The sequence below is a fragment of the Rhinolophus sinicus genome, chromosome 18 (assembly GCF_057876585.1).
Source record: "Rhinolophus sinicus isolate RSI-liver-muscle chromosome 18, RSI-T2T, whole genome shotgun sequence".
NCBI classification, from domain to species: domain Eukaryota; kingdom Metazoa; phylum Chordata; class Mammalia; order Chiroptera; family Rhinolophidae; genus Rhinolophus; species Rhinolophus sinicus.
The window spans coordinates 113,668,108-113,686,517 of NC_142518.1; the positions used below are offsets into that span (position 1 = coordinate 113,668,108).

Genomic DNA, 18,410 nt, shown 5'->3' on the forward strand with positions numbered 1-18,410 from the left:
AATGGGCACAGAGACATGGTGGCAAAATGAGACCAAGTAAAAAAGACACTGCGACAAACAGAGAGAAAGATGAGAGAACCAAAGGCAAAAAGAGAGATAAAAACAAGGAAGTAGGCCTGGAAAGATGAAGAAAATAGAAGAGAAGAGACGAGACGAGACGAGACGAGACGAGACGAGACGAGACGAGACGAGAAGACTGTCTCCGAGGAAGTCAGAATTCTGGGTAAAGCAATTTGCTCCTAAAGTTCCCCATGTAAATTTCCAGCTGGAAACCCTTGCCCACCCACCATCCTTGTAGTACCAGGAGGTACGCTTCTGCCTGTGGCTTCCTGTGAAAATCACTGAGATGGCTCAGAGTAAAAAATCCAAGGTATCTTGCCTCATTGAAGATTCACTATGAGGGCAAGTCCCCTGATTCTTTTTCCTGCCCCCTGCATAGGGCATGAAGCAGAAGACAGGTCATGTTGAGGTAGGCAGGAAGACTCATATAGTGCTTCCTGGGCCCAAACTTTTCAGGCTCTTCCAGCTGTCAACTTTTGCGGTGATTCTCTATGCCTATTTCCCATGCACCTCTCCACCCCTGCCTGCAGTTTCATAACCTAGAAAATGTGCTGCTAACACTAAAAGAGGAGGAGGACTGATTCACAACACAATTGAAAAGCACTTGAAAAGGCAAAATGCTGGGAAAAAGCTGAAACAGCAACTGTAATGGAAGCACTGTGCTGTCCCCTGCTAGTGTGAGCCTATACTCTTGTTCTGTTCGAAGGGGACAATTGATCAACAAAGTCCTCACCTGCCACATCCCTCACGTTAGCCAGTTTTCTCCAAGCCACTCAACTAACATTGATGTATGAAAAACAAAATATTTGGTAGTGGACAAACTCTGTGTGTGTGTGTTTTTTTTCCCCCCTCAATTAGTTCCCCTGGAGCAGTTTTCTAGACTTATTGCTGTAAACATTATCAGTAAGCCAGACAACAAAGTGACTAGCAACAGAAATACTTACTGGCAGCAGAGACCAGCTCTTTGTGTAGTCTATAGGTCATGACAGGTTCAGAAAGATTCCTGAAATAAATGAAGATGGTAAGTTCCTTTGGGAAGGGGGTAGCCAGGCCTCACATTCTCAGCTCTGTGGGCTGCAAGGCTGAAGCTTTTGAGCCCCACAGCTTAGTGTGATTACATACATTTCTCTCTTCACCAGAAACTTTGTCAGAGGAATCCTATTTGCTAGTCATTCAACAGAAGTCCTGCAAGAGTGTGGGCCGAGACCTTGATCAAGGTCTCCAATTCATTCGCCCAGATGAAAAGAAGCACAAACCAATCCTGCCAATTTCCAAGTGGGCCCACATTGAATGCTAATATGAGTTCCTTGCAGTCTGACGGTTCCTGAGTTTCTAGAATGCTTTCACATCTACCCTTCCATTTGATCCTTCCAGCCATCCTGTGAGGCGTACCAGTTATTCAAATCCCCATTTAACAGAGGAGGAAACTGAGGCTCAAATAGGTTTATTTAGTCAAAAAATATTGATTGAGCACCTATTTGTGTCTGGCATTGTGCTGAGTACTGGGGATCCAGAGGTAAATATGACATAGTCCAAACCTCCAAGGAGTGAGGAGAGCGCCATATACAAAATTTGCAATGCAATTGGATAAGCATGATAATAAAATAAAGGAAGGTGGTGGGTAGCTCAGAAGAAGGAAGTAATCTAATAATAATAATAATAATAATAATAATAGCAAACTCTTCCTCGTTCTAAGTGATTTACATACATTTACTCATTTATTCCTCATGACAACCCAAGAAAGTAGATATTGCTATTATCTTCATTTTATAGATGAGGAAACTGAGGTTCAGAGAAGTTAAATAATTCACTCAAGACCACACAGCTAGTAAATACAAAACTAGGCAGCCTGTCTCGAGTCCATGCTCTTAACCACTATGCTGTACTGCTTGTCACTATTACTACTGTAGTAATCCAGGCAAGAGATAATAAAGGCCTAAACAGAAATGGTGACATTAGGGATAGAAGGAAAAGGTGAGGAGATTTATTTGAAAGACATTAAAGACAGAACTCCTTCAATGATTGGGTATGTTGGTGAGAGAGAGAGCAACCTGGTTTGGGTGAGTGGACAGAACAGAAATTGATTCAGAGGAAAGAAGAGATGCTAAGTCAGAGGGGCCTCTGGGATAGCCAAAGGGAGATGTCCGTTAGGAAGATGGATGGAGTGACTTTCTAGATCTGAGAAGTAGATATGGAAATCCTGGACCTGGGAAGGTGGTGAAAACCAGGAGAACAGGTAACACTGCTCAAAGAGAGAGAGCAAATTGGCAGCCAACGCTTACTTGAGGCCTTCCAACAATTCTCATTTGTCCAGAATAGCAAATAAACAAGAAATGGATTGAATCAGTCATCAGAACATGAAAGATTGAGATATTTCACCAAAAAAATCCATCCTTTCTATCTCTATTGAGAAACTGAAAGATCTGGCTCCACTAGGCCTGTAGGATTATCTGTGGAAGAAAAGGTTATTGCTGTTTATATATAAACAAAGGGATTGCTATGCAAATAAAGGTTCCCTGCCATATGTTTAATATGAACGTAGTCTATTCCACACTCATTTTCATGTCCTGGCCCCTGTGAATATTTCATCTTCCTAACTCTCCAGTGTAGTAAAAAGAGAGGAGAACCCTGGGAAATAGTAGGTAGAAGGTCACTAAAGGGTATTGCTAAAAATGGCCAGAGGTGGGAGAAAATCCAAAAGCAAGTGACAAGAGAATCCAAACGAGGAGACCGTTTCAAAACGGGCTTTTAACAGCTTCGAATGCTACAAAGAGGTCAAGTAAGGTAGGCTGAGATCGTCCACTGTGTTTAGCATTGACAGAGTCACTGGTGACCTTGCCATGGGCAGCTTCAGTGCAGCAGAGAGGGTGGGAGTCTGACTGCAGTGGGTTAAACAGCAAACTGGGAGGTACCCACAGGGAGGATGTATTACTTCATATCCTGGAGTTTAGTTGGGAAGGGGGTGAAGTACCTCTTCCATTAGGCAATCTGGTCTAAGCTCCTGCCTCCAGCTATCATCTACTTTGTCAGTGATTCTCATTTTTTTAGCTCAAGCTCAGAACTCTTTGCTGAGCTCCATTCCTATATATTTATTTCCCATATAGCCAATTACCTGCTTAACATCTTGCCCTGACTTCTTCAAAGACACCCAAATGTGACACAGGCAAAACCTAACTTGTCACCTCCCTCAAATCTAGTATATTTCTTGTGTTTCCCAAATCAGTAAATGTATGACCATCATTTGGTTGTATGGGCCAGAAACGAGGAAGTCATTCTGTTGTCTCCTGTCCCCCATCCTCATATCCAATTTTACTCCCTAAATTTCTCAACTATGCTTATTTCGACGGATCTCCACTGCGCTTCCCTGGTCCAAGGATGGCAGCAATAGCCTGCTGTTTGGTTCCCATCTCTCCCTATTTGTCTCCCTCTGATCTGATCTCTATTTTTTTTTCCAAAATACAAATTTCATCATGCAACCTCCTGCTTAAAAATCTTTCAATATATTCCCATTCCTCTTCAGATAAATCCAGAGCACAATTCTTGCAATGTCCTCTAAGGCCTTGCATGAGCTGGTCCCTACATGTCTCTCCCTCCCTCTCTGTACTCAATACTCTACCCATACTGGTACATGTGCTTTCCAGAAGGGGTTTTCTTCCTCTTGCTTCAGGCCTTTGTATATTCAGTTCTGTCTGGAACAGCCTCCCCCCAGCTGACTTCAAGTTCAAATTCAAACCTCAGTTTAAACAAACAACGAGAATAAGTCAGGTATTCCCATTATTTGCCTTCACAGTACGTTGTATCTTCCCTTCAAAGCACATATTACAGCTTGTTGTATTTGTATCATTATTTCTATTTTGTCTGCCTCCCTCACTGGTCTATGGCCTTTTTACAGGCAGTGACCATATCTACTCACAGCTGTATGCCTACTGCCTAGCACCATGCTACACTTAGAGTAGGCACTTGGGAAATGTTTCCTGAATGATTTAGTTAAATGGTGCATTGAATGAATGAAAGAAGGCACAGGGTCAAGGAGATATGTACTATGGAAGTATATTATATGCTGAGAAGAAAGAGCCAGTTGGACGAGAGAGATTAAAGACACAGGACAGAGAAAAGATGTTTTTAGAGTACTTTTCTGGAAATGGTGGTGATAAAGGGTGTTAGGTACCTAGAATACAGAAGGAGGATGCCCACCCTGAAAATACTGCTATCTTTGAGAAGTCTAAAGGGTGTTGATTGGCTAGTGCACATTAAGGCTCATGGATAAGAGACTTAAGGACTAATATTTCTTAATGGGGCGGGGGCTGTCCACTCGCACTTTCAGGCTCGACCTTCCTGTCTTTCAAAAGAGCCACAGTGTTGATTATGGGAAGAGCTGGGAAAGATGTGAGATATGAGTAGGGACTTAAGTTACATAAATCTTTGAAAAAAACGGACTCCTCTGAAGGAAACTGGAGACAGAACCATTTACTCTCATTATTCTCATCACAAGTCCTGAAAGTATGCATAGCAGATTGTGCTCTGTCTTTACCAAATTACCCAAGCAACTTCGAAAAGGCCACAGTCCCCGGGGGTAAGGAATATGGAAAGAAGATGCTCCAATAAGTGGCCTTATAAGTCAGAGATACTTAGGTTCAAATCATATGAGCTGTGACCATGGATGTTACTTATGAGGGGAGAGCGTGCACTTCAATTTTCTCATCTGGAAAATGAGCAACAGTACCACCTATTTTACAGAGTTATTGTGAGGAAAAAACAATGATATTGGCACTGCGAGCAACTAGTACCCTGCCTACCACAGACTTAAACCCTCCAACAACAGTACCTTTCTTATTTGGCAGATGTTGGAGAAATACTCCTGGAAACAGCATTCATGTTTACATAAGGATCTAGGATGAGGCTACAGCAGAAGGTTATTTAACCGCAATATCTGGACCCAATCTATATTAGATTAATATTTCCCAGAGCTTAAATATCTTAATGCCTAAAAAGTACAATAATTGAAAAGAAGACATTTTAGTACATGACGTATGGCGTATACAAGGGACATAAAGAGTGGTAAGAAATGAGTGAGTTTAAAATGTATGTATGTAACAAATATTTTACAATATAAATTTATGCCAATAAACTGAATAACATATTCATCATCATTGTGTCTCCCCAAATTTTGCTGGTATTTTTTTCCTACTGCTGCCACTTCATTTAGTTCCAATATTTTCTATGGTTCTTTTCTTGATTTTTTCCCATTATATCAATTAAAGCATGAGAAGTAAAACATCACACACACAAATGCACACATTATGATTGTGCAAATGAAATTTAACGTTTCAAAAGATGCTAACAACCTTGAACTGTCACAACTCCTGATTTTACAAGTGAGCCCATCGTGACATCACTATCTCTGCACAATGGCAAAACTTCAAGTATTTTAAGGGCATAATTTTTAAAATCATCTCCCCCCACAAAAGAAAAGCATTTTTTTAATAACCATTCTGTTATTTTGATGCTTTCCTTGCTTAAATTCCCCGATTTAAAAAAAATGTTGTCTAATGCACATTCTTCTTTGACAGAAACCCTTTCCAATCTTCTTTTTTCTTTAGCAATCCAATCCAATCTCCTGAAACTGGGACCACATCAACTCCAAACTCCAATTTCCATCCCGACAAATTTCATCAGCTATGGAAAGCACAGTCCCAAATCATATCAGGCATACCTGAGGTAGAATTTCAAAGAGCTGGTGATTGTCTTAATGTCCCAGTCACTATTATGAAAATCAACATCTCCTGGGCATTTAGGATCTATATGAGAAAAGAAAACAAGAAAAAAAGTTAACGTCCCAAAAGATTTTATTCTGCATCCCTTTAAAATAAATATAAAGTGCATTAATTAAAACAGAGTTACTCTAACCAGTTTTTAAGAGATGAAAGCTTTATAACAAAAATGTCTTTGACGTCTCAAAAATTCCCGTGTTTATTTCAGTTGGGATGTCAAGAGCTTGGAAAGCATCTCTTCCATTCATACAATAAGAAAAAAAGGGGACCAAACAGAAAATGAATTCCTCTTAGATCAATCAGAGGACTGGGGTCACACGAAGGCATGAAGGGCAAACCACTGTCCCCAAAACTGAAGAGATAGACAGGCAGATACAGAAAAATCTCATCTGTAACAGACGATTGCGAGAGGCTCAATGTGGACACGTTTGAGAGTGGAAAGTTCTAAGGGGGCCCAGTCTTAGAGATGACCCCACACTTTTGTGAGTTTTCCCTCCAGGAGTCTTATCAGGTTCTCACAGTGAAGATCTGAGAAAAATGCTCTCATGTTTCCATGCTTCAGAGAGGAGGAGAGAAAAAGTAGCCTTTCAAAAAACACGCACAGAGCATTTCATTCTTCTTAACAAGGTCTACCCTCAAGAAAAACTATTTTATCAGACCCTAATGTACTGGGGTTTTACCAGCACTTAACTGATGTAGGAAAAGGGAAATTTCCAACTACAGGCCAGCTTGCCTTCTTTTCTCTTCTAAGTGGAAAACTGAAACAAAACTGAGAAGCACTTGTGAAGATCATGGGCCAGAGGCATAGGCTGACTAAAAGACTAAGACATAATTATAGGATTGTAGAATGCTACCCCTCTCCTTACATCTTACAATACCTGCATAGTAACAGGGAGCTATGACTAAAATAATATGCTTATCTGACAAAATTTAAGAAGTCTCTAGGGAAAACCAGACAACAGGGGAAATAAAAATGAGGACACAGAAATAAGTTTGGCCTCTCACACCTCCAAATACAGCAGACAATAAACACAGGCTAAACTCTAGCCAGATAAAGAAAACCTCACAGTAAAGGTCTATTTACCTCAGTTCCTTTTACCCATTACATCATGTCCGGCTTGCAATAAAAACTTACAAGAGATACTAAAAAACCAAAAAACCCATTTGAAGAGAGACACAGCATCATAATCAGACTCAGATATGGCAGAGATGTTGGAAACAGACTAGGAATTTAAAACAACTATGATTTATATGCCATCGACTGTAGTGGATAACGTGGACAACATAAAAGAGGAGATGGATAATGTAAGTAGAGAGATAGAAGCTATAAGAGAAAGTCAAAAGGAAATTCTAGAATCAAAAACACCATAACAAAAAGGAAGAATTCCTGTGATGTGCTCATCAGTGGACTAGACACAGCTGAGAAAACAGTCAGTGAGCTTGAAGAAATGTCAATAGAAACTTCTAAAACTGAAATGCAAAGAGAAAAAAGAATGAAAAAGACAGAACAGAATGTCCAAGAAAAGTGGGTAAATAACAAAAGGTATGACATCCATACAAGTGATGAGAACATCAGAAGGCGAAGAAACAGAAAAGGGAACAGCAGAAATATGTGAAGGAATAATGAGTGACAATTTCCCAAAACTAATGATAAACACCAAGCCACAGATCCAGGAAACTCAGAAAACACCAAGGAAGATACATACCCTCGCCCCCCACCCCCCAAAAAAAATGTCATATTCAAACTAAAAATCAAAGATAAAGAAAAAATCTGGATAGAAGCTGGAAGGAAAACAAACACCTTGCTACAGGAGGACCAAGGAGAAAAATTACATCACGCTTCCCTTTAGAAACTACACAAGCAAGAAGAGAATGAAGTTTCCAAAGTGTTAAAAGACCAATCTAAATCCTGTACTCAGAGAAATTACCTTTCAAAAGTGAAGGATAGCTGGGTCATATTTCCTAAATCATTCCATGAGGCCAGCATTACTCTAATACTAAAGCCATACAAAGACATTACAATAAAGGAAAAATACAGAAGGAATATCTCTCATAAACACAAAAATCCAGAACAAAATATTAGCAAATAGAATACAACACTGTATAAATCCCACGAAAAAATGGGATTTATTGCAAATATGCAAGGCTGATTAAATTTTCAAAAATCAATGGTTATTCATCACATCAACAGACTAAAAAAAACACCATCTGATTATATAAGTAACTGCAGAAAAAGTATTTGACAAATCTATTATCATGCACAATAAAAACTCTCAGTAAACTAGGGACACAGGAAAACTTCCTCAGCTTGATAAAGAGCATCTACAAAAAACATACAACTGACATTATATTTAACAGTGAAAGACAGGAGCAAAGTGAAGATGTCCTCTCTCGCCATTCCTATTCAACATCACAGTGGAAATCCAAGTTAATAAGAAAATGAAGTAGAAGATAAATAGATTGAATGAAAACTGCCTTTGTTTACAGATATAATGACTGTCTATGTAGAGCATGATAATCAACAATGACAACGAAAACCCTGTAACTAGCTAATAGCAAGGTCACAGGATACAACAAAAGTCAATTGCTTTTGTACATCCCAGCAATGAACGATTGAAATACAAAGTTTAAAATATTGGAAGATTTGCATTAGCACCCCCCAAAAAAGAAATACTTAGGTATAAACTTATCAAAATAGGTACAAGATCTATATCAAGAAGACTACAGAACCCTAATAAAATAAATCTTGGATCTAAACAGAGAGCTAGTCCATATACACAGACAGAAGACACAGTATGTCAGTTCCTGCCAACTTGATCTATATATTCCAACTTGATCTACCAGGGTGCCAAAAAAAGTCGTATTATACAAGTGGACACATTGGTCAACGTTGCTCAAGCAGTAGTTCACCGTAACCAGAAGTGTCTGGACGCTGATGGGAACCACTTTGAGCACCTCTTGTAATTGCAGAAGTCACACGTGACTTGTATTCATCTTTTGTTATTGGTGTATGTTTACTATTACAATTTTAATACAGTTTTCCTTTCTTAAAATTTGTATACATTTTGTTGGCACCCTCTGTATAGGTAGGGGTAGCCACACCACCATAGCTCTTATGCTCCACATGCTGGTAGAGAAGGCACCATGATGGTGCCCCAATGTTTACTGCCTGTGCCCTCCAGAGAGGCAGCCACTTGGGTCTGTGCCCGTGCTTCTCTAGTGCACCTGTATAAACCTTCCTCCCAGGAGAGTGTCTGGCATGTCATAGGCAGGCTCTATCTTTTCCAATGGGGAAAGGCACAGGACTCCTGGCTACAAGAATCAACATTTCAGTTTCTGCAGTGAGAATGATATCCTCCTATAGAAACTAGACATTGGTATACTCCGAAGCATACTGCAGCCTTATTTGTGTAAAATCTTGGCCCTGTTCAAGGCCTCTTTCATTCTCAGTGGAAGTAGAGTGGCCATCAGTTTAGCCATATGTGTGTCTGATTTAAGGCTCCTTCATTTCTTAAGAAACCATCTAGCCCAATTTCACCTCACTTGATTGGAGAGCTTATGGGTCTGCATGTAACTGACAAAATGATGATTTCTGCATTCCAGTTCTCAGGGAATGCCAACTCCAGCTTTCTATTGCCTAATTCTTATACACATCTTCGTGACAAGACAGTATTTATACAGGATTATCTGGAGAACATGCAGTCCATCTGTTCATCTAGGTTGGTGATTGAACTGTTCTTTTCCATTCAGACACAATGCCTTCTGAATCTGTGCTGCACCTCCGAAGTGATCTTTGGAGTCATTTTTTTTCCTCTTTTACCCATTTGGACCTGAAGGTTTTAGGCAAGTATAATACAAATTCAAATGTGACTCCCGTTTGTCTATAATGCAATAATAGATAAAACAAACTGAAAAGTTATTAAGGCTAGGAAAAGTCAATGTAGTTCAAAAGAAGAAAAACACTCTGAACAATCAAAATACAGGCATTCCTCTAAAAAAAAAAAAAAGCCATTTACTGTGAGAAAGGTTTTAAAACTCTGCTGGTAGAAATTGTCAATATAATTAAAGGTGACTGCAGTGAAATTCAAATAGTAACGAAGATAAAGATCATTCTTAGCCTAGTAACAGAAGGATATTTCTTTAACCCAATAAAGGCCTGTAGTGGTGTGTTTTCTAATGGAATGGGGCCAATGCCAATGGGGCCAATGACATATATCAACGCAGATGACAATGAACTTGAAATTGGGAAAATATGTGTACAATCAGGTGTTATGAGCCAGTGTGACCTGCCACCAGAGCCACTGAAACAGTCTCAAATAATCAGTTGATATAACAATTAATGGTGAAACACTAGAAGCTTAAGACCAGAAGCCAGAAACGAATCCTGCTTTCAGTACTATTATCGTTGAATCAGAGTATCTAGAACAATGATTCTCAAATCTAGCTCCTAGAAAAATCTGTGAAGCTTTTAAAAATGACAAGGCCTAAGCTCCACCCTATGTGAATTAAATCAGAATCTCTGGAGATGAGTCTTTATTTTTAAACTCCCAGGTGATTTTAATGAATGGTAAGGGTGGTGAACCACTGGACTATCTAATAAAATTAAGAAACACAAATGGAAAAGTTAATGTTACTAAACAAGAAACAGAAACTACAAGATAGAATAATCATTATTTACCTATGACATAACTGTCTACCTGAAAACTCAAGATAAGCAACTGAACATTTGTGCAAATTCACAAGAAAGCTTACTAAAATCCCTGGTCAGAAAATAAAGATACAAAACCATGAACTTCCTATATACTAGCAATAATCAGTTCAAAAGCTTAATAGGAAAAAAATCCAAAAAACAATGGCAGAGTGTGTGTGTGTGTGTGTGTGTGTGTGTGTGTGTGTGTGTTATTTTTATAATCAAACCTGGGAATAAATGTCCATAATTATTTACGGCTTATATAAAGAAAAGTGTAAAACATAAAGGAAACTTGCATAAATGAAAACATACTATAATTCCAGATATAAAGACTAAATGTTGAAAATTCGTCAACTTGATTCCAATTAAGTTATAGATTTAATACAATTCAAATCAAAATGCCAACAACTTATGTTTTCTGGTACATGATAAAATTTTTAAAGTTTACATGGAACAAGAGTAATTGGGGAGAATTTGTGCTACTTGATAGGAAAACTAATAATGACGCAACAGCAGTCACAAGATCAGACCAGTGGAAAAAATGAAAAGCTCTAGAAAAGATGATCACGGAAAAATATAAGAACTTAATGTACAATAAAAGCAGCATTGTACATTCATGAAAAAGGAAGTGTTCAATACGTGGAGATTAGCAAGTTCACTATTTGGGGAAAACAGTAAGTTAGATCTCCATTTCACAACCAAACAATATATTCAATTTCAAATCGATGGAAGAGTTAAAATGTAAAAACCAATAATCATCAAATAATTCATTTAAAAAAATAGTGAATTTTTATAGGCTGTTAATTAGGGAAGGGCTTTCTGAGCATAGTAAACAATGAAGTGTTCACCACACCCTGGCAAACACCTTGGGTATATTGCAAGGGTGACAAGTTCTAAAAACTGGCACAGAGGGGACTACTCGAGAGCTGTACTGGGATCATGATTTGATGGAAAGCACGCATTAAAACTGTGCACCCCCAAAATGAGCATATGGAGTCATGTGCCAAATGCATGAGTTTTTTGGGGAGCTTTCGAAAATGCAGACACCTGGATCCCAAGACAGACATTGACTCATTGGGTCCAGGATAAGGTCTAGGAATCTGTTTGTTCTTAGTAACAACTTCTCCAAGATGATTCTAGGGTGCGGCTGGTTTCCTGTCATGTAACGTGACAGATAACAAGATTGAGTGTAAAAATAATCACATAAGTATCTTCCTCAAAGTTCTAACCACCACTCCAAGTGAGGGTACAATGATGTTTTCCCTAAATTTAGAGGCAATAAATAAATAAATAAATAAATAAATAAATAAATAATAAATAAATAAATAAATAAGCCCACAATCGCAAGAAAGGTACAGTGACTCGTCTAAAACACACGTGTAACATCAGTGTCTAAAGCACTCAAGAAAATGTTTGTAATACGACATTACTGAAAAAATTCTGGTTGCATAACTAGCAAGCTCAGCTTTGATTACTTGCAGTTGATAAAACTGATCAAGTGAGAGATGGAAAGAGAAGTGACTAACACGAGCTGTAGGCAGAAATGAACCCATCAGATTCTGACACAAGTTAGGAAGGCAGCATGACTAAGGTATGAGCATTGATCAGTTTCACCAAGTAACAGTCTTTTTTTATATTTTAATACTCTATTTACGTATAATTCACACATATTAAGACATTAAATGTGGTATTTTGACATACGTATAAATTGTGAAATGATTGCCATAATCAACTCATTAATATATTAGCACAATAACATCCCCTTACATAGTTACTTTTTTGTGTGGTGAGAACACTTAAGATCAAAGAGATAGCTGCATTATGAAGAAATGCTCAACCTCACTAACCATCACAGAAATGCAAATAAAAACCACAATGAGATACCACCTCACCCCAGTCAAAATAGCTGTCATCAATAAATCTACAAACAACAAGTGCTGGCGTGGATGTGGAGAAAAGGGAACCCTTGTGCACTGTTGGTGGGATTGCAGATTGGTGCAGCCACTATGGAAAACAGTATGGAGGCATCTCAAAAATCTGAAAATGGAACTACCTTATGATCCAGCAATCCCACTCCTAGGTATCTATCCGGAGAAATCCAAAACTCCAATTCAAAAATCTTTATGCACTCCTATGTTTATTGCAGCACTATACGCAATAGCCAAGACATAGAAACAACCAAAATGCCCATCGGTAGATGACTGGATTAAGAAACTGTGGTACATTTATACAATGGAGTATTATGCGGCCATAAAGAAGAAACAAATCTTACCATTTGCAACAACATGGATGGACCTAGAGAACATTATGTTAAGTGAAATAAGACAGAGAAAGACAAATACCATATGATCTCACTTATATGCAGAATCTAAAGAAAATAAGTGAATGAACTAATCAGAAACAGTTTTGGAGACATAGAGGAAAAACTGAGGGTTGCTAGATGGGCAGGGGGGTGGGGCTAAGGGGGAAGGTGAGGGATTTAGAAAATAGTCAGTAACCACAAGATGGCCACGGGGTTTTGAAAATTAATTTGGGGAACGTAATCAATAATGTAAAGATTTTGTAGGGTATCCGATGGACACGTGTCGCATTTGGGAGACCACCTCAGGGATGATGGAGATGCCTGATCACTGCACTGTACACCTGAAGCTGAACAATAATGAATGCCAATTATAATTATAATTATATATATATATGGTTACAGGAAGCGGAGTACAGCATTAGGAATAGAGACAGTGGAAATGTAATGGCTGTGTGCGATGTCAGAGGGATAGTGGATGGGGGGAGGGGGAATCACACAGTGTGAGGGATATAAATGATAAACGTCTAAGTAGTGCTTTGTCTTGTGCACCTGAAACTAATAAAAAAGAAAAGAGATAGCTGCATATCCTTGCTCACTGCAGCATTACAACAGCCAAGACACGGAAACAACCTAAGTGTCTATCAATGGATGAATGGATAAGAAAAAATCTGCCATTTGTGCGACTCTGAATAAACCTGGAGGACACAATGCTAAGTGAAATAAGTCAGGTGCGGAAAGACGAACACCAAGGCACAGTCTTGATAGCTGTATTTCAGGCTCTTACTCATCCCCCCTTCTTCAGTTTTAAAACCCAGGATGTCACACTAAAGGATAGCTGGAAGAAAGGCCTTCTGTTCTTCTGTTGTTGCTGTATATAAGACATGTGTGTCACAAATACAGTGAGAAAAGATAATCCATTTATAGAACAATAAATGTTACAAACTATGGCAGTGGGACATCTTTATATATTAAATAACTAGTAATGGCACATAGTTCCATCAATGAGCGGAGAGGCTGGTCATAAATACCAGAAATAGCCATACTGGTGCCTCCCATCTCTTACAGACTCAGTTCATGCTATATATGTAGGAGAGAGAGGTGCTACCTAAAAGGAGGTAGAGGCTGTGTTACTTCGCAACTTAAAATAAATCCATCTGTGGCCTATTCATTCTCCTCAGATTCTAATTATATCAAGGTTATTAATAAAATTTATAACCTTGAGGAATAAATCTACTTGGGCAAATCTAGCCAAAGAATACACTGGGATTCACTCATCTATAAACATGTCATCACAAAAAGGGAAACAAGTGAAATGCTCAACAAGAAGAAAATGATCTGATCAATTTTGGTCCTTTTATCTATCACATATAGCCATTAAAATATTTGCAAAGCATTTTTCATCAAACGGGAAGTGCTTATGTCAAAGTAATAGTGGCCATGTAAATCTAAACCTCCCTTCACAGCCTCCACCACAAGAAAAAATATAGTAGTACACAGACTCATGCCCTCCACATAACAAAAAATACCCACATTCCAAATTACTTGTCAGTAGGAACATAAACACCAAGTCTCAGTGAGTTGTCACTCATATTCCCCCTCCACAAACCTTCGCAGGGAGCAAGTGCATTCATGAGAAAAGAGGGGGCTAAAGGCATAAAATTAATGTAAAAGCAGAAAGTCTATACAAAGTGCAAAATTACTGAAAAATGGTCAGGGTCGATCAGAGAGCACTTAGGAAGGGGCATTCTAAGCAGTCTTCAAAAGGCAGACTTCAAAAGGTATTGCTTCTAGGAAAGATGAAGGCAAACACAAGATGGAGTCACCCTTTGGAAAGTGAATGGACAACAGGAAGTGAAGCAAGAGAGGAAAACTAAGGAATGAGTGAAGATCTACCACACAAAAGGACTCAGGATCCAACAAACTAGATTTCAATCCCAGAAAACATTCAGTGAGACAATTTTGGATGCTAAAAGCCATACTCAAAATGAAAACAGAATAGCTATGAATATCTGTGCATCAAATAACACAGCAACCAACTTTATAAAGCAAAAACACGGGAGATACAAGGAGACATCAATAGAAACACTAAGGAAAGAGACTTTCACATGCCATCTTTATTACATAACAGATCAAGTGGACAAACAGCAAAGAAGGATATAGGAGACCTAAATAACACAATCAACAAGGTTATTCTCACAGATACACATGCATACCTCATTTTTGGGGGGCTTTGTTTTATTGTGCCTCATAGATATTGTGTTTTTGTTGTTGTTGTTGTCGTTTTACAAATTGAAGGTAATAACCTCCAGCAGCAAAAAGATTATGACTTGCTGAAGGCTCAGATGATGGTGAGCATTTCTAAACAATAAAATATTTTAAATTAAGGTACATATATTGTTTTTTATACATAATGCTCTTGCACGTTTCATAGACTACAGTATAGTGTAAACATAACTTTCATATGTACTGAGAAACCACAAAAAAATGTGTCTCACTTTATTGTGATATTTACTTTATTGTGGTGGTCTGGAACCAAACCCGCAGTATCTCCGAGATGTGCCTGTATGTCAAATTATACACCCCGATAATACAAACTACACTGTGTCTCAAGGGCACATAGAACACTCACAAACATTGAATGCATATTAGGTCACAAGGATAGCATCGGTGAGTTCTGGAAAGTTGAAATATTACACACATTCTCTTACCACAACACAATAAAACTAGAAATCATTTTTATGTCCATTCTACCTGGAAATTTTTTAACTTTCTATTCAATAATTATTGAGTAAAGGGAGAAATACAAACTAAAATCACAAAAATGCTAAAAAAAACAACAACTCACTACATATGAAAAATCTATGGGATGCATTTAATGAGATGATCAGGGGAAAATTCACTAACTTAAACATGTTCATCAATAAAATGAAAGAATAAAAACAAATTCAATACTCAGCTTAAAAAGCTAAAGAAAGTACAACAAAGCAAACCAAAAATATATCTATATCAAGAAAGAAAATAACAAAAAGAGCAGAAATTAATGAGGTGGAGGATAGAATAAAAAAGGTCTAATTAATCAATCAAAATCCTATGTTTTGAAAAAATTAGCAAAATAGACAAGCCACAAGCTAACTTCATCAAAAAAGTAGGAATATACAAGAAAGTACAAATACACAAGAAGGAGAACACCATTGAAACAGAAGAAATTTTAAGTCATAAGAGACTAATTTGCAGACCTCAATGCTAATAAATTTTAAAGCCTAGATGATATTTTACCAAGATTGACCCCACTAGAGATAGAAAGCTTAAACAGATAATTTTCCATAGTAGAAATACAGGAAGTTATCACTGAACTAATGCACATGCATACACGTGTGTACACACACACACACACACACACACACACAAAGTTCATGCGCGCACGAAATTCTACCAAAAAATTCAAAGAACTGAGTCTCAACAAACCATATATTTTTCTGGGAGCATTGAAAATTAAGGAAAAGGTTGTTCTTTGTATAAACAAGTATAACATTGATAACAAAACCTGATAAAAGGTAGTACCAAAGATTGTAGAACAATATCACCTATGAATAACGATACTAAAAATTCAAATTATTAGTGACGAGGATCCAACACCATATTAATAAAATAATATACCATGGCTAAATTGGATTTATTCCAGAAATGCAAGAAAGCAAGGGTGCTTCAGTATTAAGAAATGCACTCATATACTGTTTTAATACATCTAAAGAAAAATCATGTTTATCTCCAAAGATGTTGAAAAAGTCTTCAACAAAATTCAACACCTATTCCTGACTTTTAAAAAAATAAAAATTAGCAAATGATGTATTAGCATTTTAATATGATAGCGCGCACACACACACACGGGGTGAGGAGAGGGAGAGGGGGAGAAGGGGGAAAGGGGAGAGAAGGAGGGAGGGAGGGAGAGAGAGAGGCACCTATTTGCAGATAATATGAAACTATATCTAGAAAACCTAGAGAACAAACAATAAAACTAATATACAGTAAGGCCTCAAAATGTAAAAATTAATGTCAGAAATCAATAGCCTGCATATACACAAACAATAAGCAGTTAGAAGTTATAACTGCAGAGGAAACCTCATTTACAATACCAGCAAAGATTAAATCCTTAGAACTCAACTTAATGAGAAATGTACAGTAAGTCCACAAGGAAAACAACATAAAAATATACTTGAATAGCAAGATGTTTCTTCTTCTTAAATGTGATAAAGAAGACAATTCTCCAAAAATTAATGTATAAATTAAACACAATCCCAAAAAAAAAAAAAAAAAAATTAAAAAAAAAAAATACCAACAACTTTTTCTAAGTGGCCAGACAAGTTGACACTGAAGTGCATATGGACAATAAACACACAAGAATGGCCATGAAAACCGGGTGGGTGGGGGGAGGTACATAAGAGTAGCAGCTCTAGCAGGCATTAAAACATACTATTTAGACAAAGATAAAATTGGCCATTGAACAAAGGTAAAATTAGATCCATGTTGTATACCATATATAATAAAAGAACTATTTAATGGATCAGAGATCCACATGTAAAAAATGAAATGACAAAGGTACTAGAAGAAAACTCAGATCACTCTATATATATCTTGAGTGATAGTGGTAGGAAAGGCTTTCTAACTATGATTCGGAATCCAGATGTAATAAAATAAAACTGATATATTTCACTACCTGAATTTTTCAAATGTATGCCAAAACTATCATAAACAATATTAAATGACTACTGACAAACTGGGAGAAAATATTTGCAACATAGATAGCAGACAAAAAGTAAATATCCCTGATATATAAATAAATCTCAAAATACAGAAGGACAAATTTTTTTTAATCTGATAGATAAATGGTCAAAAGACATGAAACGACAATTCACACAGATAGTATATATACACCTGTATGTGTATGTGTATGTACATTTAAGTATATGAAAAAAAGACCAACCTCTCATAGTAAGATAAATGCAAATTAAAACTACATTGAGATACCATTTCTTATCTATTAGGTTGGTAATTATTTAAAATTATAACAATATGCTCTGTTGACAAGGCTATGGGGAAATGGGTGCTCTCATAGATTGCTGGTGGAAATGCAAATTGGTACAAGAATTCTAGAGAGAAATTTGTGAATATCTAGCAAAACTACACATACACTTAGCTTTTGCCCCAGAAATCCCACTTCTAATAATTTACCCTGAAGATATACTTCAACAATATGAGAACACATGTGTACAAGACTACTCATGACAGCACTGTCTATAAGTGCAAAATACTGGAAAAAGCTAAGTGCCCCTCCATAGGACAGCAAATAAACTGTGGTACATCCAAAAAATGTACTCTGCAGCTGTACAGAAAAGCAAGAAAGAGCTCTAGGGACGCATATGGAGTGGCTTCCAGGATATATTAAGTTTTAAAAGTTAAGTATATGCTATCCTCTGTGTAAGAAAGGAGGGGGGGGATGAGACAATATATCCCCATTTTCTTTTTATTTTTCTGGTTTCGTTTTTTTTAAAGTTTATTGGGGTGACAATTGTTTACAGTAAAGTTACAT

General features: G+C 37.4%; 1 protein-coding gene across 6 annotated transcripts in view; it reads right to left on the reverse strand.

The window, feature by feature from the left end:
• The window catches only part of OPHN1 (oligophrenin 1), a 304,564-nt gene that overhangs the window by 74,942 nt on the left and 211,212 nt on the right, over positions 1-18,410 (reverse strand). For all 6 annotated transcript variants that reach the window (XM_019753605.3, XM_019753604.3, XM_019753610.2 and 3 more), the window contains exons 16-17: positions 5,774-5,858; positions 1,005-1,063 (exon numbers count right to left, since the gene is read on the reverse strand). In XM_019753605.3, coding sequence (XP_019609164.3) covers positions 1,005-1,063; positions 5,774-5,858 — 144 coding nt within the window. The remainder of the gene's footprint in view (positions 1-1,004; positions 1,064-5,773; positions 5,859-18,410) is intronic.